Source organism: Saprolegnia diclina, assembly GCF_000281045.1.
Source record: "Saprolegnia diclina VS20 unplaced genomic scaffold supercont1.121, whole genome shotgun sequence".
Classification (NCBI taxonomy): Eukaryota; Oomycota; class Saprolegniomycetes; order Saprolegniales; family Saprolegniaceae; genus Saprolegnia; species Saprolegnia diclina.
The window spans coordinates 37,082-61,739 of NW_008246188.1; the positions used below are offsets into that span (position 1 = coordinate 37,082).

The 24,658-nt window shown below is 57.0% G+C and overlaps 6 protein-coding genes across 7 annotated transcripts; 5 read left to right on the top strand and 1 right to left on the bottom strand.

Moving 5' to 3' along the window:
- Positions 1 to 738: 738 nt before the first annotated feature.
- SDRG_16253 (hypothetical protein) lies at positions 739 to 1,989 on the top strand. The gene has a single exon (XM_008622454.1). It carries the CDS (start codon positions 761 to 763, stop codon positions 1,868 to 1,870), a length of 1,110 nt encoding a protein of 369 aa, XP_008620676.1. The 5' UTR covers positions 739 to 760; the 3' UTR covers positions 1,871 to 1,989.
- Positions 1,990 to 2,161: 172 nt separating this feature from the next.
- On the bottom strand, positions 2,162 to 3,882 carry SDRG_16254 (hypothetical protein). Its single transcript, XM_008622455.1, has one exon. The coding sequence runs from the start codon at positions 3,770 to 3,772 to the stop codon at positions 2,255 to 2,257; it is 1,518 nt and encodes a 505-aa protein (XP_008620677.1). The 5' UTR covers positions 3,773 to 3,882; the 3' UTR covers positions 2,162 to 2,254.
- Positions 3,883 to 5,759: 1,877 nt separating this feature from the next.
- Positions 5,760 to 7,337, top strand: SDRG_16255 (hypothetical protein; the record flags this gene model as incomplete). Its single annotated transcript, XM_008622456.1, has 1 exon — positions 5,760 to 7,337. One exon carries the CDS (start codon positions 5,760 to 5,762, stop codon positions 7,254 to 7,256), a length of 1,497 nt encoding a protein of 498 aa, XP_008620678.1. The 3' UTR covers positions 7,257 to 7,337.
- Positions 7,338 to 12,609: 5,272 nt separating this feature from the next.
- SDRG_16256 (hypothetical protein) lies at positions 12,610 to 14,218 on the top strand. The gene has a single exon (XM_008622457.1). The coding sequence runs from the start codon at positions 12,707 to 12,709 to the stop codon at positions 14,126 to 14,128; it is 1,422 nt and encodes a 473-aa protein (XP_008620679.1). The 5' UTR covers positions 12,610 to 12,706; the 3' UTR covers positions 14,129 to 14,218.
- A 1,207-nt stretch (positions 14,219 to 15,425) lies between these two features.
- SDRG_16257 (hypothetical protein) lies at positions 15,426 to 19,537 on the top strand. The gene is made up of 7 exons (XM_008622458.1): positions 15,426 to 15,958; positions 16,014 to 16,429; positions 16,475 to 16,779; positions 16,829 to 17,323; positions 17,376 to 18,125; positions 18,174 to 18,321; positions 18,367 to 19,537. Exons 1-7 carry the CDS (start codon positions 15,504 to 15,506, stop codon positions 19,506 to 19,508), a joined length of 3,711 nt encoding a protein of 1,236 aa, XP_008620680.1. The 5' UTR covers positions 15,426 to 15,503; the 3' UTR covers positions 19,509 to 19,537.
- Positions 19,538 to 19,953: 416 nt separating this feature from the next.
- SDRG_16258 lies at positions 19,954 to 23,203 on the top strand. Of its 2 annotated transcripts, none has more exons than XM_008622459.1 (6): positions 19,954 to 20,333; positions 20,383 to 20,633; positions 20,693 to 21,698; positions 21,752 to 22,121; positions 22,165 to 22,786; positions 22,831 to 23,203. In XM_008622459.1, exons 1-5 carry the CDS (start codon positions 19,960 to 19,962, stop codon positions 22,246 to 22,248), a joined length of 2,085 nt encoding a protein of 694 aa, XP_008620681.1. In that variant the 5' UTR covers positions 19,954 to 19,959; the 3' UTR covers positions 22,249 to 22,786; positions 22,831 to 23,203. The 2 variants fall into 2 exon arrangements, with proteins under 2 accessions (XP_008620681.1, XP_008620682.1); XM_008622460.1 differs by having other exon boundaries at positions 22,165 to 22,327; positions 22,374 to 23,203.
- The last annotated feature ends 1,455 nt before the right edge of the window (positions 23,204 to 24,658 follow it).

Here is a 24,658-nt window from a genome sequence, read left to right on the forward strand (position 1 = left end):
CGCAACTGCGACACAGTGCTTGTACCACAATGTCCCAACGTTGTCTCTGCAGTCGTTTTGCCCAATCAGATTTTTCAAGGGCCCTGATTGGTGCATAAGAAATGCTTGTAATGCTTTTCATTGGCTTGCGCGCCAAAACGCGGCCACAACCACGGCTGCGACAGCACTGGCACATGCTACGCGACCTGCGATTCGTCGAGCGAAAAATGCGACTGGCTCTTCTGCACGCGCTGAGTGCGATGAAGAGCACGCCGATCCCGTGCTATGGCGATGCGTACCCGGGGCCGCCGGAAGCGATGAGCCGTGCGAACGTCAAGGCCTCAAGGATGCTGTGGCTGGCGATGATCCCTCTTAGTTTTGCACTGGCCTTGTAATGCACGCACTTCTACATGTTGGCTTGAGCTACATCGTGTCGACTAGTACTTGTATTCGGTTCAAGCATCGATAGACAATACGACCAGTGCGAGATGTGGCCCTGTATTTCGCTAGAGTTAGTAGTTTAGTAGTAGCTAGTAGCTACGAGCGAGTACTCGTAGCTACTAAACTACTAACTCTAGCTAAATACTCCAATGGACGCTCGAAAAGCTCTCAGAAAGCGATCGAATGCGTTGAAGGCGCATGGTTGAAGGCTGGGGCTCGGGTTCCCATTGGATTGGATTATCACCAATCCAATGCCATGCATGCTCTTTTTAAACCAATCAAAGCGATTCCCTCGCAAGACAGTTCGTGGATACGAACAACAAGTCATCTCGTCTCTGCGATGCCAAGTGCAAAGTCGTCGCCGCTTCCTGCACGCGGCCTCGTCTCGGGTACCTCCGAGCTCTGCAGCGCCACAGCTGCCCTTCGAGAAGCCAGCAATGCGCGCCGTCCGCACACGCCGGCGCCGCGCCGTCCGCACACGCCGGCGCCGCCCCGGTCGCGCCGCCGACTCTGTAGCGAAATGCGGCTGCAGGTCGACCGGCTCGCGATCGTGCAATCGGGCGACGTCCGCTTCGCCGTCTGCGTTCCGTGCAAGCTCGTTCTTAGCGTCGACGTCCCGCGCATCATCGAGCATGTGTATGGCGCATGCAGCCAGCCATTTCCACGGACGGTGCCCCAAGCGCAGGTGACGCAGGCGCTCGTCGCGTCCAACCTCTCGAGCCCGACAGCGATTGCAGCCTCGCCGTACCGAACGCCAAGCGGAGACCCAGTTCCGGCACTACCTCTGTACCCATCGACCCGCGGCTTCCGATGTACGCGCGCCGCCTGCGTCTACTTTGCGCATGACGAAGCAACGATGCGACGACACGTCAAGAACCATGGCACCAAGCCGGCTCTCGGCACGACGTTTGCGCGCTGCAAGGTCCAGCAGATCGCCAAAGGCAAGTACATCTCGGTGAGTTTGGCACATGGCGGCGACGGCCCGCTCGCAACGCCGTTGCGAATGACGCGTTTGGTGTCAACAAGCGACGCGCCACTGACACCGAGTACAACTACGACTGGTCGGACGCCGACTGAAGGACCGTCCACCAAGCACATTGCACCAGCGATCAACGATACTACCAAGGCTGTGGTGCCGCCCACAAAGGTCGTGACGCAGCCCATGGCACCCACAATGGCCACGTCGGTAGCAGGTCGAGAGCCCGTGACAGCACCAGAAGAAGCGGCTGCAAGAGAGACAACGACCCAGCGGCAGGTCAGCTGGCCGTACCGGTTCAGCAAACGCGCGACACAAAATTTCATCGATCTCTCGAGGAGCCCGCCTGTCGTTGTGGACCTCACTCTGAGCGACGACGAGTCCGAGTCGGACTTTGATCTGCCGCTGAGCCCGCGCTCGTACGCGGACTTGTGTCAACGCGCAAGGAACGCTACCGACACGTATAATGTCTAACTTGATATGTTGATACGATCGAGTGCAGTAGCTTGTCCTCCGCCAGAGTCTTTCGCAGGACGCTACGCTCAACACATCTGAATATGTACATAAATCAAGCAAAACGCCCAGTCCTAGTACTGTACACTTGCTGGGCTGGTAGGCTCTCAACATCGTCATCGGAGCACGAGACGTTATTATATAATGAGAAATTTGAGGAATTTGCCTCAAAATACCGGAAGGACAACAGTGTATATATTACGTATGTAGTTGAAATGGTCTTGCCTTGCCGTCAGTGCGAATTAGTAAAAGTTTGTTGACTGGGAGATCCAATTCATTTAATTTGTTAATTTGATGGTAATTCGACGCAAAACAGAAGGAGAAAAGATACGAAAATGCAGCGACTTAGTACTCGAAGAGCGCGCGGGCGACCGAGTAGTGCGTCGTGTTGGTGAAGACGACCTTTTGGTACTTGGCCGGGCAGAGCGGGAAGAGGATCGTCGGGTCCGGGTGAGTCGGCGCAAAGAGCTCCTTGCCCGTGTTAATCGAGACGTAGACAGCGAGGAAGCACGAGATGAGGATGCAGACGATGCCGAATGCCTTCTCGGGCGCCGAGACGGTTGGCCAGAACGTCTTGAGGTAAAAGACGATCGGGAGAATCATGCACACCAAGCACGACGTCGACGCACCGACAAAGTCCATAAGCGCATTCAAGTGGTCCTTCCAGATCACCGCGACCACGGAGCACACAGCGACCATCGAGATGCGCATAATAGCCGCCTTCATGTAGGCGCCCGGCGCCTTGTAGGCCTCGGCGGGGTCAATGTGCTCGATCGGCTTTTCCTCGGGCTTGAACGACTCGAGCGCCGGCGTCTCAATGTCGAGCACGTGCTCTTCAATGTAGTACACGTGCATGCCAAAGAAGACGCGCTCGAGGATCTGGAAGACCGGGAACATGACGACCGAGAAGGCAATCGTGACGTGGAGCTGCATGAAGAGGAAGCTGAGAATGACAAAGCCGCGGCTGGCCGTGAAGCCGAGGTTCGAGTTGGCGACGGCGAAGAGGAGGTTGCCGGGCGTTTGGCAGCCAGTGAGGTACACGCCAAGGATCGACACGAGGAGGAAGAAGGCCGAGATGACACCCATCGTGATCAAAATGAGCTTGGGCATGCGCGCGGGCTCGCTGTGTTCGCGCGTCAGAGTCGGGATGATGATACCCGCACCGTACGCGAGCGCCAGGTTGCCGAAGACCGTTGTCACCGACTCGAACGTGAGCTCGGGCGTCGGCGGCGAAATGCTCTGCACGTTCGAGTCGTTCATGTTGGTGATGAGGAGCGTGAGCGCAATGCCGTCGGCAAAGATCGTGCCGAGGCAGCCGGCGGCGGCGGCGCCAGCACCTTCCTTGAGCGTTGGGATGAGGCAGACGGGAAGAAGCGTGACCGCCATCAAGACGATCCACGTCGACTGCGAGAACGAGTCGGGGAAGAGCACCACAAGGAGCGACCCGCCGAGCACCAAAAACACGATCGGGAGCAAAGTGCACATGATGGCTTGCGGCACGGTCGTGATCCAACGACCCGGCTTGCCCATGACCCACTCACCGAGGTCGCCGAAGGTAAAGATGTTGGCAGGCGCGACAAGCATGACCTTGGCGATGCACCACGTTGCGTACGTGTTGGCGGCGGCCATGAACACAAAAGCCACCGAGGCCCACATGTAGCCGGCCTTGGCGTAGTTGCCCGGGAGGCCGAGGGACCCGACACCGCACACGCAGCAGAAGATGGAGAAGGCGATCTTGAGATCTTCCGTGGTCATGAACGCCTTGGTGGTTGCGATGGGATGCGCTGCCAAAGGCAAAAACCGGAATGAACGAAGAGAGCTCGACCTCAAATCGTTGTAGCCATCGACATGTACTCTGCACATACGATGTTGATGTTGAAGCTCCACCACGTGCGGTGCCAGCTGATGCACTGGTTATCCGCCATTTCAACCTTCCGCAAACCAAGGATCTTTTTCGCCAAATTCCTTCAAACAGGTACGGCAGCGAGCCCTTTTATAGGCCAGCCGCGTGGGGTATACAGGCACCAAGGTATTCCGTCGGCGACGCATTAAATTGCAGAGCGACGGTTTGAGCGCACCCAAGGGCGTAGCCGTGTGGCGGACACGGGCCTAGCGTGAACTTTTGGCGTCGCGAGAGCTCGTGTCTTGGTCTTTGTATGGAGAGGGCTTCGATAAGGTAAAGAGATCCGGGCTCGCAACCGAACCACCCAGGTTATAGCCGGCTTGGTCGTCCCGGAAGAGTATCGCAGCCACAATTCATTGGCTCCACCTAGGTGGTCGCCTATCCGCAACTGCGACACAGGGCTTGTACCACAATGTCCCAACGTAGTCTCTGCAGTCGTTTTGCCCAATCAGATTTTTAAAGGGCTCTGATTGGTGCATAAGAAATGGTTGTAATGCTTTTCATTGGCTTGCGCGCCAAAACGCGGCCACAACCACGGCTGCGACAGCACTGGCACATGCTACGCGACCTGCGATTCGTCGAGCGAAAAATGCGACTGGCTTTCTCAGACGCCCGTACGTCGAGGAAGCCGTCGAAGGGGCGCCCATGCTAAGATCGATTTCTGAGCACAGTCCGCGTCTACGTTTCCATGAAAACGGAGGCAATCGCCAAGAGTGCAGCCCACCCTCCCAAGAGTGCATCCGGCTGTCTTTGGCTCACCGAGCATTTTGGGTGAGGCCTCGATCTTTCCAGCGCAATCCGAGTTGCGTTTTTTCGAATTGAAGCAGAATTGAAGCACACCTGGGTGCGCAAAGCTCCTTCGTTGCGACCGCCTCGAAGCGCTGAGGGCGACGGTAGCCTATTGCGAGGCTCAAATCGAATCCTACTGCATCACTACGAAATCATTGCTGCAAGCAGCAAACTCTTCGCAATGGCCTCCAAAAGTGTGCTGCGTCGGATACGCGGAAGTAGAGCCGGCCGCTTCAAGTATGCAGGCTTGTTGTAAGAAACTGATTCGGTTTCAGTATGAAACATATGGTGATAGGGATGGGTAACCGTGGGATGTGGACGGCCCACACGATTCCACGGCCAAGCGAGCGCGGCCAGAAACGCGTCCCGTAGTCATACACTGGTCGTTGGCATTGGCTAACCGCTTACAAACCGCTAGAAAGGACAAAATTGTTGACCAATTTGCTCAGTTACTGCGCTGGATGGTTTCCCCTTCGACGAAGCTCGCACTTGGCTGCGGCGTTCGCAATGGGTCGGTCGTGTTCCCTTTGCAACGATTCGCTACGCAGCGCGATAAACAAGCGCGGAGGCGTCCTCTACATCACATCATTCACCAGAGCGAGAGCGCTTGACGTCAACAAGAGAGTCTCTGACGCCTGCGTGTTTGCTCCCGCACGTCGCTGCCTCCTCGTGCGAGAAGAGCAAGGCGCTCACCAAAGAACTCACCTACCTGTGTACAAACACAACCTGCGTATCTCTCTCATGTGAGCAGGTCCGCATGCACCAAGGAGTTCCTCGATCCCAACCTCTGTGAATTTTCACCTTCTTACAAGTAGCCAACCCACATATCAGAGCTTCCGACAAATCCAACTATCACGCATGTAGTAATACCACAAGCAGTGCGTCGCAGACTCGAATCACCTTATTCCGAATTCAAAAGCTTTCCATCTCTTGGGTCATCGGGACCGCACCATTGATGATCGATAGCGGTGCCAATATAAGTATAGCCCATGTATAGACCATCGCACCCAAGCGCATCGCGACACCTCGAGTTTCAATGTCGTCGTGTCAACACACCAATGTGAAAGAGCGAGCCTTGCGTCGAAATAGCAGCCGCTCGCGTTACGCCCTTAAAACCAGATGGGGCAATTTCAACCCAACTTCAACTGCAGCACCTGGATGGGCGTCACTGCGGCGGTCACGGCCAAAGTCTTCCAGTTTTCCATTTGCCTTGGGCCGCACACCTGCACAACCATGGCGTTCCTTACGATTGAAGACTTCAAGATGTGCTTCTCAATCTTCTGCTGCGTCTGCGGCGTCGGCTCCTTGGGTCTGGCCGGCAACTACGCGAGCGCCGGCTACGTCTGGGCCACCGTCGCCTTCTTCTTCATGGCGATTGCCAACACATACGCGACGTGGTGCCTCTCCAAGGTGCTTCTCGCGGCGCCCAAGTCGGTCTTTACGTTTGGTGACGTCGGCGAGTGGGTCATGGGCCGCCCCGGCCGGTACCTCACCACGATCTCGCAGTGCGTGCTCTGCACTTTGCTCCCGATTGTGTTCTTGGTGCTCGGCGGCTCGCTCCTTGTGATCCTCTTCCCCGACTCGTTCTCGCAGACGACGTGGATTGTCTTGATGGCGGTCACGCTTCTTCCCGTCTGCCTCGTGCCGACAATGAAGGAAGGCGCGGGCATGGCGGCGGCCGGCTGCCTTGGCACGATCTTTGCCGATGGCATTGCCCTTGCGCTTCTCATCAGCAACATGAAGGACGAAAACCCGAGCGGCATCTCACCGCCGTCGCCCGAGATTGACTTCAAGAGCGTCACGACCGTCTTTGGCAACTTGGCGCTTGCGTACGGCGCGTGCATCATCATTCCGACGCTGCAGCACGAGCACTCGCAGCCCGAGCGCATGCCGCGCCTCATTCTCGTGGCCCAGACCATCATTTCGGTCTTCTTCTTCCTCGTCTCGATCCTCGGTGTCTTCTCGACGGGCTGCCAAACGCCGGGCAACCTCCTCTTCTCGATTGCGGGGTCGGGTCTTGGCTTCAAGGCCAGCCGCGGCTTTGTCATTCTGAGCTTCCTCTTCATGCAGCTGCACGTGACGATCGCGTTTTCGGTCATCTTCTTCCCCGTCTTCCAGATCCTCGAGCGCCTCGTCCTTGGTCTGCACAAGTACGAGGGCGACGCGTTGGAGGCCGATATTGAGACGCCGGCGATCGACGGCGCGACCCACTACGCGGCCGACAGCAAGGCCAAGGACGACGACATGAAGCTGCACGACGAAGCCATTGACGCGTACAAGGCGCCGGGTGCGTACACCAAGGCCGCGATTCTCCGCACGGCCATGATCGCCGTCTGCGTCGTTGTCGCGGTGATCTGGAAGGACCACCTCGGCTCGCTCATGGACTTTGTCGGCGCGTCGACGTCGTCGCTCGTCAACATGATTCTTCCGATCACGTTCTACCTCAAGACGTTCTGGCCCATGATCTCCAAGGGCGAGAAGGCGTTTGGCATCATCTGCATCTTGATCTCGTGCTTCCTCGCCGTCTATGTCTCGATCAACACGGGCAAGGAGCTCTTCGCGCCCGAGGAGCGCGACCCGAAGATCCTCTTCCCGCTCTGCCCGGCCAAGTACCAGGAAGTCGTCTTCACCAACACGACGTTCTACAAGTACTAAGTACTTCTGTGCTCGAGACGCCACGTCGGCCTCGGTTTGTAGTGTGATATAAAAGTTAGTCTAGTGTGTTTTCTCTTGGGTTGTGTCTTTGTGTCTTTTTTCCCAAACTGGGACATCCAAACGGGAAACTTCAACCGCTTATACCCGACCCTTGGCATGTGATCTCTGTGTGGCACATCGACACAAGGCGCTTCACGATACAGAGAGTTCAAGTTGAGAGATTTTGCAAGCTCACTCCCCGTTCTATCCGCCAAATTATCCCGTCGCAAAGAACACATAGAAACAGGGGCGCTAGGTTGAAGTACGTTAAACAGCAACCGAGGGCGCTCCCTCGTTGCTTGGGTTGACACTTAAGCAAACCAGCAGCATGGACAACAACAGGCGAAACGCATCGGAGGACGACCGCCTCGGACAATGCATACGTCGTCAATGCTGACGCGGACTACAGGTCAAGCCAAATTGCAGTGAAATGCACGTCGTCGTGACCCACAATAATGACCTCGATCTGGGCCACCATCAGAGTCGTTTCTTGGTGATCAACGCCGCAGCGCTTATTTTGTTTCATTGCGTAGAAACTACTGCCCACGCGTCGGCGACCGCATCGAGCACAAAGTTCTTGATGTGCCTCAGAGTCGCACGTACAGTACTACGGCTTCCTCAGCCGAGGTGGAGGCACGTGACTAGAACGAAAGGCCTCTCGACGCTGAGAAGTTGACGGTGGCGTGCGGCATATCAATCCCAGAGACGACAAACCTGTGACCACTCGGTTGATGAAACGTTGAGGACAAGTGGGCAGGTTATTAGGACCACCAGTGAATGAATCTGCGCTACCACATTCTTGATACGAGGTCTTAAACGCCAAAGCGTCAGAGACAAGTGGCACGGTGATTAAATGGGATCCATGGCGCAGTGCGCCGATGAAACGAGATGCGATTTTGCTGCAGCGCACGTCATAAATACCGCGGGCGGCGACAGAAGACGTTCGAGTTGGAGGTTTTTGAGTGCATGGTCGCGGTTTGCACCGGCGGCTATCCTTCCGTGCACCGACGCACTTGAGGCCAGCACTTGGTTTTAACAGTGCGCTACGCATGACGTTGAGTAGCATAACTGGGGCGGATACATCTTGGCTGGCATCGTGCCGACATACAGTAAGCCGCCGGGACCGTTGACATGCGATCTCGGCTGCTTCGTGATGACAGAGTGCGCGCGAGGACATGGCTAGAACATCGCACAGTCGCACCAACGCGTTCAATTGTCAACAAAGCAATCGCTCATTGCCTTTGGCACAGAGGACTGCATTGGCGTGAGGACAAGCGACCTACGTAGTCACGGTGGGATGTCAAGCATACATGTAGTTCCGCCCACATGCGCGCTGATGTAGCTGGGCCACCACGTCGACGACAACGGTGCCGTGTTGGTGTTCTTTGCAGTGATGACCTTGATTGCTGGCGATGACTGCTATCGCATCCGAAACTACACCGGTTGATGCGGGAGGGCGCGCAGCAAAGTGCCAAAGTTGTCTATTAGAAAGAAGGGATACTGTCCAGCCATTTGCTTGAGATGACGACTAATGCGGGGACCAATGGTACCGATAAAGCTACTTCAGCGAGTGGATCGTCTCAGTGACGCACAAGATCGACAGGTGGATCATTTAGCTCCTCAAACGCAAACCACTTTGCAAGCTGACCAGCTCGCCACAACCTTGGTAACGTAGGCTCGAGCCTCTAGTAGGTTTAAGGCTCATTCGACCTCAGCAGCATCATGGGTCAGACATATTCAGCGTTGGGCATCCAGCAACCTCGACGAAAGGCGACGCACGCAGCGCAAAACTGTTGGTTCTCGTGTGCGTGTGTGGTTCACAAGCTGGGGGACGCGCCATGCCTCGTACCAACGGTGGTTTGAGGTTGCGTGTTTGGTTCGTTCAATATAATCTCCTCTTTTTGTTTAGCGAGTGAGGCCGCTCTTAGTTGTGCGTACCTATTTTCCAGTGGTTTCAACGGTCCACAAGGCGCTCCGCGTCGTCCAAGCCTAGGGTACATAGCAGATGATCATTGCCTAGGTATAACACTATTTCAAGACGATGTGTGTGCCTCGATATTGGCGCCGACAATTTCGTGAGCAGAGCTCGGAGCGAGACGCGCCACGATAGAATCATTTGTCGTCTTTTCAAAGACCTGTGCCTCAAAGAAGCGTCATTTGGGTACTAGAACCCTCTACTGCCGCGTGAGCCAGTTTGCCGTCACGTCTGATCACTGCGAATAGCTGCGCAGTCTCAGGCCGCGGGGCCTATGCTATTTCGTACCGAGCACGACGGCATGTCCCGGGCCTAGCCTGTCCGCAGCGACGTTCGACGCGTTCGATGGCGGCTGTAAAACGCGCACGTCAAGCGTGAGTCCGACCAAGGACAATATCGTCGTGTCTACGACACCAGTCCGATGTGCTTATGGATCACGTGACAAGTTTACCACCGCGCACGCCATGCCAACTATACCAATGGTAGGTTAAACGCCGCCTGTGACGCATCGTTCGTCAGCGAACAAGAGATAGACAAGTTGTGGTGGTGTGTCTCAAATGATCTGTCGCCAGCGTGCGATTCTTGACAACCACCGCACGAACGACGCACGCAAGGCTACGACGGCAAAGCAAGCTACGATGCAAAACCAAATGGATTACCGGATGAAAAGTTATTATCTCGAGCCGTGCCGGTGACCAGATCTGCAACAGGCGTGGGTCAGCAGCCTTTATATCCGCAGCAACGTAGACTCGTCGGTCGTGAACGACAGCAATGCAAAATGCGATGACTGAGCGTATCGCAAAGCTTAACTGTCCAACACATTCCGTGCTATAGTGGAGCAACATGAGGGATTGCAACTCGTTCATGTAGACTGGGAACATTCGAACTTGCTTACTTTTCGACAACCGCACATACAGTAGATTGTTGTTGAAATGAGTTTTTACATGCAATTATAGAGGTATGGTGGACTTCTTACTGCGCTCGTGAAGCGCGGAGCGTTCGTGGTCGTGATGCGGGATTGTGCGAGGGACATGATCGCGGGTACACCAAAGGTCGTCTCGAAGAGCGTTGAGCGACTCGTCAAGCTTACACTAGACTGTTGTCCTCTAATGCGCAAATCTCGAGACGTGCGACCCTCGCTAACTTTGTAACCTCGCTGCGAATTCATCGCGGACTTGGATCGTCTTGGATCTGCTCGTTGATGCATTCAAGGTTGCATTTCAGCGACACTACCTGGTCTGTAGTTTTATCTGTGCATCGTTGTTGCTGGCGTACAATGGACATTGCTCTACCAAATAATTATAGCCCCACCATTGACTCTTGTCCTCACCAACACCAAATTTCAACCAACAAGAAAAGAGCTGCACCACATCAACCGTGTTTTCGCCACGAGCTGCGAATTATCCCAGCGTATTATTCTCCACGGGACATATTGTCTGCATCCAAGTTTAATAGCTACAACGTCTTTCATCACTATTGGGCCCTCCCGTTCGAGTGCTCGGTGACTGGCCACACGCAATGTTGCCACGTCATTTTGTAAGAGTGTAGGTCACGAAGGCAAACGGCGCGGGATAAACGTGCGCGCGCTGTTGGTGTATACGTAGCAGTGCTTGCAGCAGCGCGCGGAAATGTCGATGGGCAGGTTCCTATCGCGTTGACGTAGAAGCTGTCGGAGGCAACTTCAAGCTTGCATACAATATGACGACAGGCAGTCTTGGGTTCGTGACTGGATAAGGCGCCGCGTTGGGTGCTGCAAGTGCAAAAGAAGCCCGTCGGCGTCGAGCGATTGCTGCATCGAACCCATCACGTGTCTCTTCTGCCGCCCCTCTGGCAGACCTTCAAGAGGCCGCTTCAAGGCATGCATCGGGTCGACGGGTGTATACAGCACACTGCTCGTCGCATCTCAATTGCGCTACAAGGCGCTCGCATGCGATACACGCGCCGTGGAGACGAGCGGACGCAATGGAGATGAGCGATACCGAGATGATCTGCACGATGCGTTGGAGATTGCCTCGCTCCACGAGCGTGGGATGCTGTAGACCCGTTCAGTACTGGATTTAGAGTGGGAACATGCGCACCACATGCTGACGTCGAAAGATACTCGGGCGATCGGAAGCCGCGGGCCGTCCCATCGAGTCGTCCCACCATCAACGAGCGCTGCCACTCTACTCCCAACATGCGCGTCGTCCTGCTCAGAAGCTATCGACGAGTTCGTATCCTCAGGACCAGATTCAGGCATGGCGCGACGATGCCGCGATCTGATGACGCGGATGGCCATCGAAAGCGCTTCGGACAAGAGAACGAATCGTCCTGCGTGCCCTCAAGCTGTCGCGAGGCACTTGGTTGTCGAAGCTCTTGGGATAAGAATCGATAAGATCACACTTCTTTGTGGGTCGGGAACACGCATGCGAGAGGATTCGGCGTCGCTCGTGAGCTTGTCCGTGATGCCGAGGACTCATAAATGCGCACCACGCGACGGAGAAAACTGGATGCTTCGCCCTTTGACGCGCGCTGTCGTCGATAGAAACTAGGCTACGCTTGCCACGTAAACGTGTGGTGAGAAGGAGCACGCTTCAACAGCAGCACAACTTTATCCTTGCGCTTCCTGACTACCCCGCAAATAGCAGGTCAAACATTGGGTCAAACCCTGGGTAAATGGGTCATTTTCCAGCCAGTCGCGTCATTTGGCCAGTTGCCAGATGTTTTATGTGTACGTCGTCCGTTTCTGAGTGGGCGCTGCGATAACATGTCAGGCCTTGACGACGACGCCTTTGCCTACTCTAGAGCCCACGTACTTTACTGTGTTGCCACCACAAGCTGTCGACCTGGGCGAGTGAAGACTCACTATCGAATGCCGGTGCTCGCCGTGTCCGAGCCGACCACAAGAGGTACTTACATCACAAACAGCGCCAGTCGCAGATGAACGAGTGTTTTCATTGCACCCTCATGCATTTAAATAAAATCAGAAATGATAACCCTGGTCGCCTGATTCTACTGCTGAGGGGCGGTCTTGCTGGCGTCGCGACGCGTACCTCGCAGCAAAGCTGGCCGACGCGCGAGCGGTCATTCACGAGTTACCTTCCATTTTAGAACACAGCGCATCCCGTCGACTGTGGCCGAAGAAGGGTCTTTCGATCCCAGAGGTTGTGTCGCAGGCCGGGTGGCCAACTATCCCACACTAGCACTTAACAGCTGTTTGGATACCTTCAAGAGCTTCGCTGCGCTATGACTTGTAATCACGACGGCTGCGATATGTGCGCTTGCCGGCGACGCGGGCTAGCCAGTGAGTTTCGTGGACCCATCTGGTACACGGCGTGCCAGTTGTACTTCAATCTCTCGCCGTTTTTGGTTCATCGCCAACAACCTCACTTTTCAATTTGCCATCGGCGACGCACACCTCCTCCTCTCCCAGTACTTGACGACGACTCCGCGCCCCATGACATTCCTCACCTCTGAAGATATGAAGATGTGCTTCTCGCTCTTCTGCTGCGTCTGCGGCGTCGGCTCGTTGGGTCTCGCCGGCAACTACGCCCGCGCCGGGTACTTTGCCGCGTCCATCGGCTTCATCTACATGGCGTCCGCCAACACGTTTGCCACGTGGTGCATCTCCAAGGTGCTTCTTGCCGCGCCGACGTCGGTGTTTACGTACGGCGACCTCGGCGAGTGGTGCCTCGGCAAGCCCGGCCGATGGATCTCGACGTTCGCGCACAGCATTCTCTGCACGATGCTTCCCATTGTCTACCTCGTCCTCGGCGGCACGATGCTCGTCGTTCTTTTTCCGAGCTCGTTTGGCCAAGCCACGTGGATTGTCTTGATGGCGGTCACGCTGCTCCCGGTGTGCCTCGTCCCGACGATGAAGGAAGGCGCGGGCATGGCGCTCGCGGGCTCGCTCGGTACGATCCTCGCCGACGGTATTGCGTGCTACCTCGTCATCACCAACATGCACGACACCAACCCGACGGGCATCTCGCCGCCGACGCCCGAGATCACGTTCGAGTCGGTCACGACGGTGTTTGGCAACCTCGGTCTCGCGTACGGCTGCTGCATCATTGTGCCGTCGCTCCAGCGTGAGCACACGGAGCCGCACCGCATGCCGCGTGTGATCCTCGTCGCCCAGGCCATCATTTCGGTCTTCTTCCTCCTCGTGTCGCTCCTCGGTGTCTTCTCGACGGGCTGCCAGACGCCCGGTAACCTCCTCTTCTCGATCTCGGGCACGACGCTCGGCTTTACGGCGGACCGCGGCCTCGTCATCCTCGCCTTCATGTTCATGCAGCTCCACGTGACGATTGCCTTCTCGGTCATCTTCTTCCCCGTCTTCCAGATCCTCGAGCGCCTCGTCCTTGGCCTGCACAAGGAAGAAGTGCTTGCGATCGAAGCCGACATTGAAACGCCGGCCATTGACGGTGTTGCCCCCGGCCACTACCTCGACTCGAAGGGCGAGATGAAGGCGATGCACCTCGTGGACCCGACGGCTGCGTACAAGGCGCCGGGCGCGTACCTCAAGGTGTGCATCCTCCGCATCGTCATGATTGCCTTCTGCTGCGTCGTCGCCGTCATTTGGAAGGATCACCTTGGTGCGCTCATGGACTTTGTCGGCGCGTCGACCTCGACTATCGTCAACCAAATTCTGCCGCTCACGTTCTACCTCAAGACGTTCTGGCCGACCGTGTCGCTCCCGACCAAGGTCATCTCGATGATCATCATGGTCATCTCGGCCTGCCTCGGCGTGTACGTCTCGATCAACACGGGCAAGGAGCTCTTCGCGCCGGCTACCGTCGACCCCAAGATCCTCTTCCCGCTCTGCCCGGCCAAGTTCCAGGAAGTCGTCTTCACCAACACGACCTTCTACAAGTACTAGGCGCGCTATGGCGACCCTCCTCCTGTGTCACTAGTTTTAGTTAGTCTACGTAACCTCACAAACAAATCCATCATTTTTAAAGAAAAACACTGCACATGTACGGTCTTGACGTGCGCACTCTTGGGACGACGCAGGTGCGTGCCCCGATCAAATGGATGGCGGAGCACGTACGCCACTCGAGTGAGAGATCCAGCGCCGCTGTACCACAAAGCGTCGAGCTCGATTGGGCAGGATGTAGTCATGGTGTCCACCTGACGAAACCATTACGCCTAGAGCATTACGTTTCGGCTCCATTTTCATCGGCGTAATGCCCCTCGTCCATTCAAAGACAGGACGTCGTGACCACAGAAGTGGGGCCATGTGCTGGCAGCTTCCCAGAGGTTCGCACTGGAATGACTATACGTCTGCCCATCAAACAGCTGCTGCACTGGAATTCTACGGCTTTTCAGCCAATAAACAGGCGGCACGAACCGAGGCCAGGAGCTGCCACGTCATCACGCCGTGCTCAGTCCTGCGCAGCCGTCGTGTTCGAGCGAAACTTGTATAGTACGAGCACTTGACAGTATGTAGCTTACGATTATCTGACGTCATGGATCGCTCGTGTCGCGAGGTTCGCGCTTGTCCTGGGTGTGGGCATATCGCAGATCCCGGAATTCGATTTCTTGTTCTCAGTCCTTCCAGGACAAGGTTTTCCACAGTCTTTTACGCTACAGTACACATCCTCACTCAGTCCTCCTGGTCAAGGAGGTTTCCTTGACACCGCGCTGCCACGATGCTCGACGCCCCTCTGTGACAAGCCTTCTTGGTCCATGGACTCGTAGCCTAGGCTAGTTTACCGGAAATAGTGTAGGACTCGACGCGATCCGCTTGAATTAATGCGAAATCAGACCTTTGGATCATGTCTTCAAGAATTTAATCCACTACACCAGCAACGAGGTACAGAATGGAGTAGCCATCGGAGCTGGCCAAGGATATATATCCTGGGCGGTGTATTACCTCGAGTCAAGACTTGCCTTTTAGAGGGGAAACATGAATGCTGGGTGGTTTGGCATGGGTGTCAACACAAAAATGGCCACCCGATCAAGATCCCAACGATGTCATTACAGCTTAATTTACAGGATATTCTTACGTGCAAATGGAACTGTGCACCGCCGCAGAGTTATAAAGCCAAGTCTATGCATTTGAATCACAGGCCAAGGCCACGAGTTGACCTTTCCCCACTCAAACACGCTGTAAGTGATGGTCAATTCAGAATGTAGGTGGCTCCTGCATCCAACCAAACGTTCCGCGGACGTTCTTTCGTTGGTCCACCGCGTGATATGCATCAGACAGACTGCTTCCGACTGCAACGTCGAGCCAGAATCCGTCTCGCACCATGGCGACCACAACTGCCAAGTACGCCACCTTTGGCACGCCACCGGCGACGCACCCGGCCGCGTCGGCCAACGCCTTTTCGCGCGCCTACTTTGGCTGGGCGCTGCCGCTCATTCGCACGCCGCGCCAGCTCAACCTTGACGACGTGTGGCACCTTGCGCCCGAGACGACGTGCGCAACCAACTCGGCGCCGCTCGCGGCGGCCTACGCCGAGTCATCGTCGGTCGTCAAAGCCTTTTTGCGGGCCTACGGCGGGTCGTACTTTCTTATGGCACTCCTCGACTTGCTCCTCCGCCTTCTCGAGCTCGTCGGGCCCATCGTGCTCAACAAGGTCGTCGGCGCTGTCGACGCGCCGTCAACATTGTACCACTGGGTCGGTCTTCTCTGTCTCTCGATGACGTCGCATGCCTTTTTGCTCGCGCACTGCGCCGTCCTCGAAGAAACCACGTTGGTGCGGTACGTTCTTTGAGATTGCACTTTTGAGATTGCACTTTTGAGATTGTTTATGTAGGTTTACATCAGGTCTAAAAGGCCTCTTGTTCCAGAAGCTCCAGCGACGCAGCCTCGTCGCCAACGACAACGTACCCGAGCTCGCCAACATTTACACAGCCGACCTCGGCACGATCGAGTGGGGTCTCCTCTCGCTTCTCGGCGTATGGATCCTCCCGTGCCAGATTGTGAGCATTGTCTACCTCCTCTACCAAGAGATTGGCCTCGCCGTCTTTGCCGGCATCGCCGTCATTGTCGTGTCCATGCTCGTCGGCGGGTACATCTCGACAGTGGTCGGCACCGCCTACGACAACGTCAGCACGGCCCGCGACGTGCGCATGAAGGCTGTCAAGGAGACCTTTGGCTCAGTTCTTATTGTCAAGCTCCAGGCGTGGGAGCGCCAGGTTGCGGAGAAGCTCGCCATCCTTCGCGGCACCGGTACGCTTACTACTACCTCCTTCGCCTATTCCAATGCTTGTCTAGAGCTACTCTATGTGTGGCAACTCGTGCGCACCGAGGCGTTTGGCATCTTTTGCATGTACGCCGCGCCGCTCGCCGTCTCGGTGGCCTCGTTTGTCTGCTACACGCTCGTGCTGGGACACACGCTGACGCCGGCCAAGGTCTTTACGTCCATTGCCCTCTTCCGCATGCTGCAAGAGCCAATGAACCAAACGCCGGACAACGTCACGGGGATCATCGAAGCGTGGACCGCGATTCGCCGCATCGGCGAGTTTCTCAGCCAGCCCGACAAGCCGTTGCCGCCGCCCGTGTTGTCCACGGCTCCGGAGGTATGTACAGCTTGGCTTCTTCCTGTGGACTGAATCACATGCCACGTAGATGGTGCTGGCCATGGAAGGCATTGATGCGTCGTGGGACAATGCGACCGTCCATCTCGCCAAGCTCCACGTGAGCATTCGCCGCGGGGACTTGGTCGTCGTGCACGGCAAGGTCGGCAGTGGCAAGTCGTCACTCTGCATGGCGCTTCTCGGCGAGATGCATGCTCTCTCGGGGCGCATGGCTGTCAACGGTCGCATTGGCTACTGCCCGCAAGAACCGTGGATCCAGCACATGAGTCTTCGCGACAACATCCTCTTTGGCCGCCCGCTGGACGCCTCTCGGTACGCAGCCGTCGTCGATGCGTGTGGCCTTGTTGCCGACTTCGAGCAAATGAAATTTGGCGACGGCACGCTCGCAAGCTCCAAGGGCGCCAACCTCAGCGGTGGCCAGAAGGCGCGTCTCGGGCTTGCTCGTGCGGTCTACAGCGACGCGGACATTCTTCTTTTGGACGCACCCTTGGCCGCCATCGACGCCGTCGTTCAGAAAGAGATCTTTGTACGTCCTCTCGATGCTTTGCTACTACGAGGTGCTAACTATGTGGACCTAGACCAAGTGTATTCTGTCGCTTCTCGCAACCAAGACGGTCGTTCTTGTGACGCACAACCGCGACATCATCGACTCGGTGCACGTCCACCAAGTGATCGAGATGGACAACGGTGGTATCGTCGCGCACGTGCAGCGCAAGCCGCCGGCGCCGCCCGCGACGATCCAGCACGCGTCGGTCGAGGTGGCGGTGGCCGCCAACGACCGCTGGGACGCGTACTTTAACGACGCGATCGATGACGACGACGACAAGGCCGAATCCCAAGAAGACGAACACCGCGAAGAAGGCCAGGTCGCGGGTGACGTGTTTCGCCGCTTTCTGGCCGCGTGCGGCGGCGGCCCGACGATCGCGGTCGTCGTTGCCTGTCAGCTGCTCTGGCAAGCCTTCCAGGTCGCGAGCGACTTTTGGCTCAGCCACTGGACGTCGACCGTCGTAGCCACGGAGAAGGACGATGCATCGTACTACCTTGGTATCTACGGCGGTCTCTGTTTGGCGAGCGTTCTCATGGTGCTCTTCCGCACGATCACGGTCGCGAGAGCGGGTCTCCGCGCCTCGAAACACCTCTTTGAGACCATGACGACGTCGCTTTTGGCGGCGCCGATGCGATTCTTTGACGCAACACCGAGCGGCCGCATCATCAACCGGTACGGCGACGATGTGGCGACCATCGACACGCGACTGCCGGTCAACTTTGGCTCCTTCTCGGCGGTCGCAGCGGTACTCATTGCGTCATTGGCCACCTCCATCTTTGTGGTACCTCGTAGAACGTAGTGTTTGCAGGCGATCTGAAATCGGATGTAGGTGCAATGGGCCGGCCTTTGCTTCATCCCGATCTTTGTGCTCTACTTCAAGCTCACTGCGATGTACCTGCGGCCGTCCCGCGACCTTGCTCGGCTCGCCAAGATCACGTCGTCGCCCGTGCTGAGCTTCCTCGATGAGATCGAACACGGTACAGTCCATGCGTCGACAACCACGGCTCACGTTGGCGGGTTAGGGTTCGTGTCGGTCCGCGCCTTTGGTGCCGCGTACTTGGCCAAGCAAGTCGACCGCCACGCCCATCACGTTGATATGAATGCACGCGTCGGGCTCGCCAAGGTTATCGTCGATCAGTGGTTTGAGCTCATGGTGCAGCTTGCTGGCACGGGCGTCGTCATGATCGTCGTCCTCAGCCTTGTCTATTTGCGGCCGTACCTCTCGGCCGGTATCGTCGGTCTTGCGTTCAACTACATTCTCGTGGCCAACGCGTACCTGGCCGACCTCGTCCAGAGCTGGTCGCGCCTCGAGCTCAGCATGGTCGCTCCCGAACGCGTGCTCGAATTTTGCGGGTTGACGTCCGAAGCCGACGCGCCCTCGTCATCGCTTGTTGTCAGCGATGACTGGCACCTCGCGCGCGGTGCCATTTCGTTCAAGCACGTCAGCTTCCGGTACAAGCCAACGACCGACTTGGTGCTTCGCGACCTCTCGTTGGAGATTGTGGCCGGCGAGAAGATTGGCATTGTCGGCCGCACGGGCGCCGGCAAGTCAAGTCTGACCATGGCGCTCTTCCGACTATACCCGCTCGTGTCGGGCGCCATTTGCATCGACGGCCGCGACATTGCATCTCTCTCGCTGCCCGCACTGCGCCGCCAGATCTCGATCATTCCGCAAAACCCCGTCCTTTTCAAAGGCTCGCTGCGCGCGTACTTGGATCCATTCGAGGCAGAAACCGATGCTGCCTTGTACGACGCACTGCGCAAAGTGCAGCTGCCCGTCGCGTCGCTCGACGACGAAGCCGGTGCCAACTGGAGCGTCGGCGAGCGCCAAATGCTGTGCTTGGCGCGGGCCCTCCTCGCGCAAGCACGTGTCGTTGTCCTCGACGAAGCGACGGCCGCGATCGACCACGCGACGGACCTGCACCTCCAGGAGGTCATTGCAAGTGCCTTCAAGGACGCGACGGTCCTCACGATCGCCCACCGGCTGCACACCGTCGTCCACTCGGACCGCGTGCTCGTGCTCGAAGCGGGCGAGGCCGTCGCGTTTGGCGCCCCCAAGGCGCTCGTCCAGGACGCTGGCAGTGTATTCTACAACCTCGCAAAGGACGGTGGCGTCCTCGACCTTTTACTCGAGCAGCCCTCGGATAATCCATCAATGTGTTGAATGGAATAGTGATATATTCATGTATCGAGTTAATTCTTTACTCTACTCGGGCTGGATCAAACGGTGGTGGACGAGCTTCGGGATCGTAGCGGCGTCTCCTTCCCGACGTGTCGACGGCACTAGCTCGTGCACACGCAGACAGGAAGAACCAAATACATTGTCTCCTGAGACAATGTATTTGGTTCTTCCTGTGAGCAACCATCACCATACAAGGTGTTGCAGTGACCAAGTTGCCGACCTCGGTCCGCTAGTACATTTCCAGCTGCCCGCATGTGCAGTGGGGCGCAGCGGCCGCGGCAGCTCGGTCCCTCCACGAGACGAGCTGCAACTCGTCGACGAAACACACACGTGCCCACGTGGCAGCGTCTGCGTGCAGCTGGTCGGCCACATCGTCTTCGGAATCCGGATATACCGTACGTTCCGGATGCGCATCCTTGGCACATCATCGAGGATGGCCTTGGACGCTGCGACGCTGGCGACGGCCAGTTGGTTCGTCGAGGACGCCTTCAGTGGCGTCGCGCGGCCGCATCCAGTCCAAGGCGCCGTTGCGCGCCGCCTGTACACGCTCTACGCCGAGCTGCACTACGTCCGAGGCCTCGCGCTGCTCCTCCTTGTCAGCATCTCGTTTGTTGAAGTGCCGGCGTGGTGCGGCGCCTCGTGCGGCGACCCGGACGACGACGCGACGCCAGTGACCTTTGGCCTCCCAATGCTACCTCGCACCCAAAGCGTTTTGCTCGAAGCGGCGTGCCTCCTACTGCTGCTCGCCAACTCGATGCTGCGGTACCTGTACCTGCGCGAGAGCTTCTTCGCCGGCCGCCGCGACAGGTCCGTGCTCAGTATCGTAGAGTTCTTGCCTAGGATTACTGCAATGTAGCGTGGCAGTGCTGCTCTTGCTGCTTGTGGCTGCACTCACTCTCGTGGCGAGCGAAACGTTGCCGATGCTTCGGCCGCTCCAAGTCTATCTGCGCGGCGCGATCGCTGCGACCAAGAACCGCAGTCTGCGGCGCACGGCGCGCAAGATCTACGCTGTTTTGAACGAGGTGCAGCACGCGCTGGTCCTCATTTTCGTGTACGTGGCGTTTTGCAGCTGGGTCGCGACAGTGCTCTTTCACCATACAACCGAAGGTACTGTCCCGGTCTTCAGCCCAAGCGAATCAAAGCAAGGCTTGACAACATCTCGCTAGGCACCCTGTACCTTGGCAACATCTACGAAGCGAGCTGGAACCTCTTTGTCTTGCTCACAACCGCCAACTTTCCCGATGTCTTCATGCCCGCGTATTCGACGCAGCGCAGCTCGGTCCTCTTCTTCGTCTTCTTTCTCTGCTTTGGACTCTTCTTCCTCCTCAACGTCGTCCTTGCGGTGACGTACACAGCGTTCACGCGACAGCTCGCAGCCTTCAAGAGAAAGCGCCGACGAGTCCAAGTATCCAAGCTGCAGGTCGCGTTTCAACTGCTCTGCCATGTCGACGGCCAGCGCGCGCCGACGAACTACTCGAGCACAGAGCTGTGGGCCCACCGGCACGACGACTGGACGCCGCCGATCGGCGCGGCGATTCCCAAAGCCACGTGCCTCCGCCTCTTCGAGACGCTCAACCATTACAAGAACATCCCGTACCTCAAACACGACAAGATGAAGACCCTCTTTGCCACCCTCGATATCGCACAAGACGACCAGCTGAGCTGGCCCGAGTTTGCACGACTCTGCAGTGTCTTTCACACAGCACTGGCGACGCGCACGTTGCCCCCACCCGAACTACAACGCTACTGTCCGCGCCTCTACTACAGCGCGCCGTTCCAAAAGCTCGCGCGCTTGGTGTGCGATGCGCGCTTGGACACGTTCGTCGACACGCTGCTCGTCATCAACGCGGTCGTGATCGTCCTCGAGTCGTTTCCCGTGCTGAACGGCGATGCCACTGTGCCCATCGAGACGGAATTTTGCTTTTGGGAGCGCGTCGAAGGCGTCTTCTCACTCGTCTACGTCGTCGAAATGATCGTCAAGGTGCTCGTCTATGGGCGCGCCACGTACTGGGCGTCCCTCAAGCACCGATTCGACGCTATCCTTACGATTGCCATGGCAACCGTCGACATCTACGCGCTCTCGTCCGCTTATGCAGCATCCCGCGCCCTCGTCCAGATCCTCTTGGTCGCGCGCTGCCTTCGTTTATGCCGCCTCATCCTCAACGTCCAGCGGTGCGTCCGACCTTGCGTATCTTATCAATGTATCAAGTGGCATGAAACCGTAGCTTTCGCGTGGTGTGCCTGACGTGGCTGCGTCTCCTGCCGTTGTGCAAGCACTTGATGCTCTTCTTGGCTTCGGTCATGTACTTGTTTGCGGCTTTTGGGATGCACCTTTTTGGCGGGCGCATCTCAGTCCAGGTCCTCGAAGCGCAGTGTCCGACAAGTCCGTTTACGACAAGCGGGTATGGGGCCAACAACTTTAACGACATGGCAAGCGGCGTCGTGCTGTTGTTTGAGTTGCTTGTCGTCAACAACTGGTCGGCGCTCGCCGATGGCTTTGTGTGCGTCACATCACAGTACGCGCGCTGGTACTTTGTTGCCTACTACGTGGCGAGCGTCATGGTGCTCTTGAACCTCGTGGTTGCGACGACGCTGGTGCGCCTGCTCACCTTAGGAGCAGCTTCACAAAAGTGTCTAGGATGCATTTGCGGGCGAGTACGACGCCGAGCACAAGGCCAACGCATCGCCACCCGAGGCCAGCGGCGTGCATGACTCTGTGTAGCAGCCTCAACATCTCCCACGAGACACTCCAAGACTAAACACTTTATACTATACACTCGCCACGGGTGCCAACACCAGAGGTGGAGATTCTCCATGAAATCGTCCGAGGGCGCATGCAAAACGTAGGAGCTCCAAACACCAACCCCTAAAGGGCTAGGTGTTCGTTCGTGTAACCCCTTTCTTGTGCTGGAACTGACACCACGATGCGGCGCGTCTCTTGTCTGGTGGGGGTCGCCTACCTGCTGCTCTCGATGGCGTCTGGTACCTCTCCATTCTCTTTCCATACCTCCAGAACGACCTTTTTTGGGCTGGTTTTTCCCTCGCCGCCCAAACGTACCTCTTGGAGCTCTACCGTCGACATCTCTGGACGACAGTGCGAGGCTCGATCGACGTCTTGAACACGTCCAGCGCGTGCTTGCAGTCCTACACGCCGTTCCACGAGACTCGAGATGCAGACGACGTACCCTCGGGCTCTTCTCTCGTTGCACCAAACCTCGGTCCGCGCTGGCATTGCTGCGCTGCGCAACATGCCTCTCTGGGTAGTTTTTCAAACCATGACGCAGCCGTGCAATGTCGATTTTAGGCGGCAGTGGGAGCTCGCCCACACTCAGGCGCGCCAAGCGCGGTGCGCTATAGCTGTCATGCAGTCAAACGGGCGCTGTACCTGGAGGCGGCGCTTCGCAGCGTCGACTGGGCGCAGTTCACGTCGTCGACGAATAGGGCTGACTGTGAGGGCGTCCGACAACAGGTTCGAGTCTTCCAGTACGCTTGCTAATCGCCCTGCAACCAAGTGCCACCAACAACGCGCATCAGCACATGTGGCGTAGCAGGGTCGATGCCCCAGTCGAGTCGCAGCCATACCACGCTCATCGTGCCATCGACGGCGCAAGAGATACGCTTTACGCTTGTCGGTTAATGAGTAAACATAGTGAACAGGTGTGGCAGTAGATGCCTCATACAGTGGTTGAGCATTGGATATTCATATCCACACAGCTCTCGAACCACTAGGTCGAGACAAGGCGATGTGTTTGTATCAATCTATCAGTAGATCGTCCTACGGGAAGACCGTTGGGATGGGACTGTACAGGAGCCTGTGGCCAGGGCTCCAGCAGTCAGCTAGCTTTAGTTTCCATTTTGCTTCTTAGTACACACGCCGGTGTTTGGGAGTGCGGCCTCCCTTTGTCTGGCGTTTGAAGGCGGAAACGGTCCAAAGTCGACTTTGGCGACCAAGCAGCGATCAGGTTTCGCTCAAGAAGAAGACATGACGGCCTCAGGACAAGCGGCGATGGCGATGAGCGGCGTCGTCGTGCTGTCGCAGCTGGTGCATCCCGAGTTCAAGGGCATCGCCCGCCGCGACGTGGTCGTGTGGAAGCGGGCGCGTCTCGAATACGAGACCTCGATGCGGCGCGAATGCCAGCGAACGAACCGGAGCTACACATCGACGTGTGTTCCGATCCGCGACTCGTTCTCTCCCGTGGGGTATCTCGAGTTCCTGATGAAAAACAAGTGGGGCCTCTGGGACGACTACAACTTGCTGCACGTGCCTGAAAACGAGCTTTGGGGAGCGATCAACGGGATCATCGACAAGGAGACCAACAAGACGATGCTCACATACGACAAGGTTTTCACCTCGCTCGCCCTCGACCACAACGAAGAAGACATCGAAGAGCGGGTCAACAGATTTGTTTTCAAGGCCTCTCAAATGATTGAAGAGCATGGCCTCAGCGAGAAGCTCGAGAACGACAAGCTCAAGGCCAAGATCTTCAAGGCACTTGTCGATCGGCTCCGTCCCCAAGAGCTACAGACGGACGTGAAGCAGCTGATGGATGAGAAGATGGCGGCCAACAAACAGGCTGGCCTCAAGCACCTCGGGAAGATCATCTTCAAGCGAGCGCTTCTCTACAAGTCGTGGAGCCCCAAGACGAAGCGTCTTCGTGACAAGGAGTCGTCCGGCGAAGTCGAGAAACCGTCGCACAAGGAGCAGCAAGGTGTGCGCAAGAAGAAGAAGCGCAAGTTGAAGCAGAAGGACAACAAGCCGCCAGTGCAACAAGAACGCAAGAACGATGGCACGGAACGACCGTGCTGGCACTGCGGCAGCAAGAAGCACAAATTGCGGGACTGCCCGAGTTCAAACGCCAAGCAGAAGGCGATTGCTGTCAAGAAGAACTGGAAGGGCGGTCGTCGTGGCGGAGGCGGCGACGGCAGCAAACAAGGCGGCAACGAAGGCAACGGGGGCGGTGACAAGAAGAAGACCAAGTTGAGTAGCCTCCGAGCCTCTGGTCTCGACCAGCTCCTTTCGGGCAACGAAGGCCACATGGTTTTGACGCTCAACAGCGTTCTTGACGTTCCTTGCGTGCCGGACAGTGGTTGCGGTCTGAACATCATTCCCGCCAAGATGGTCGAGCAGCTCA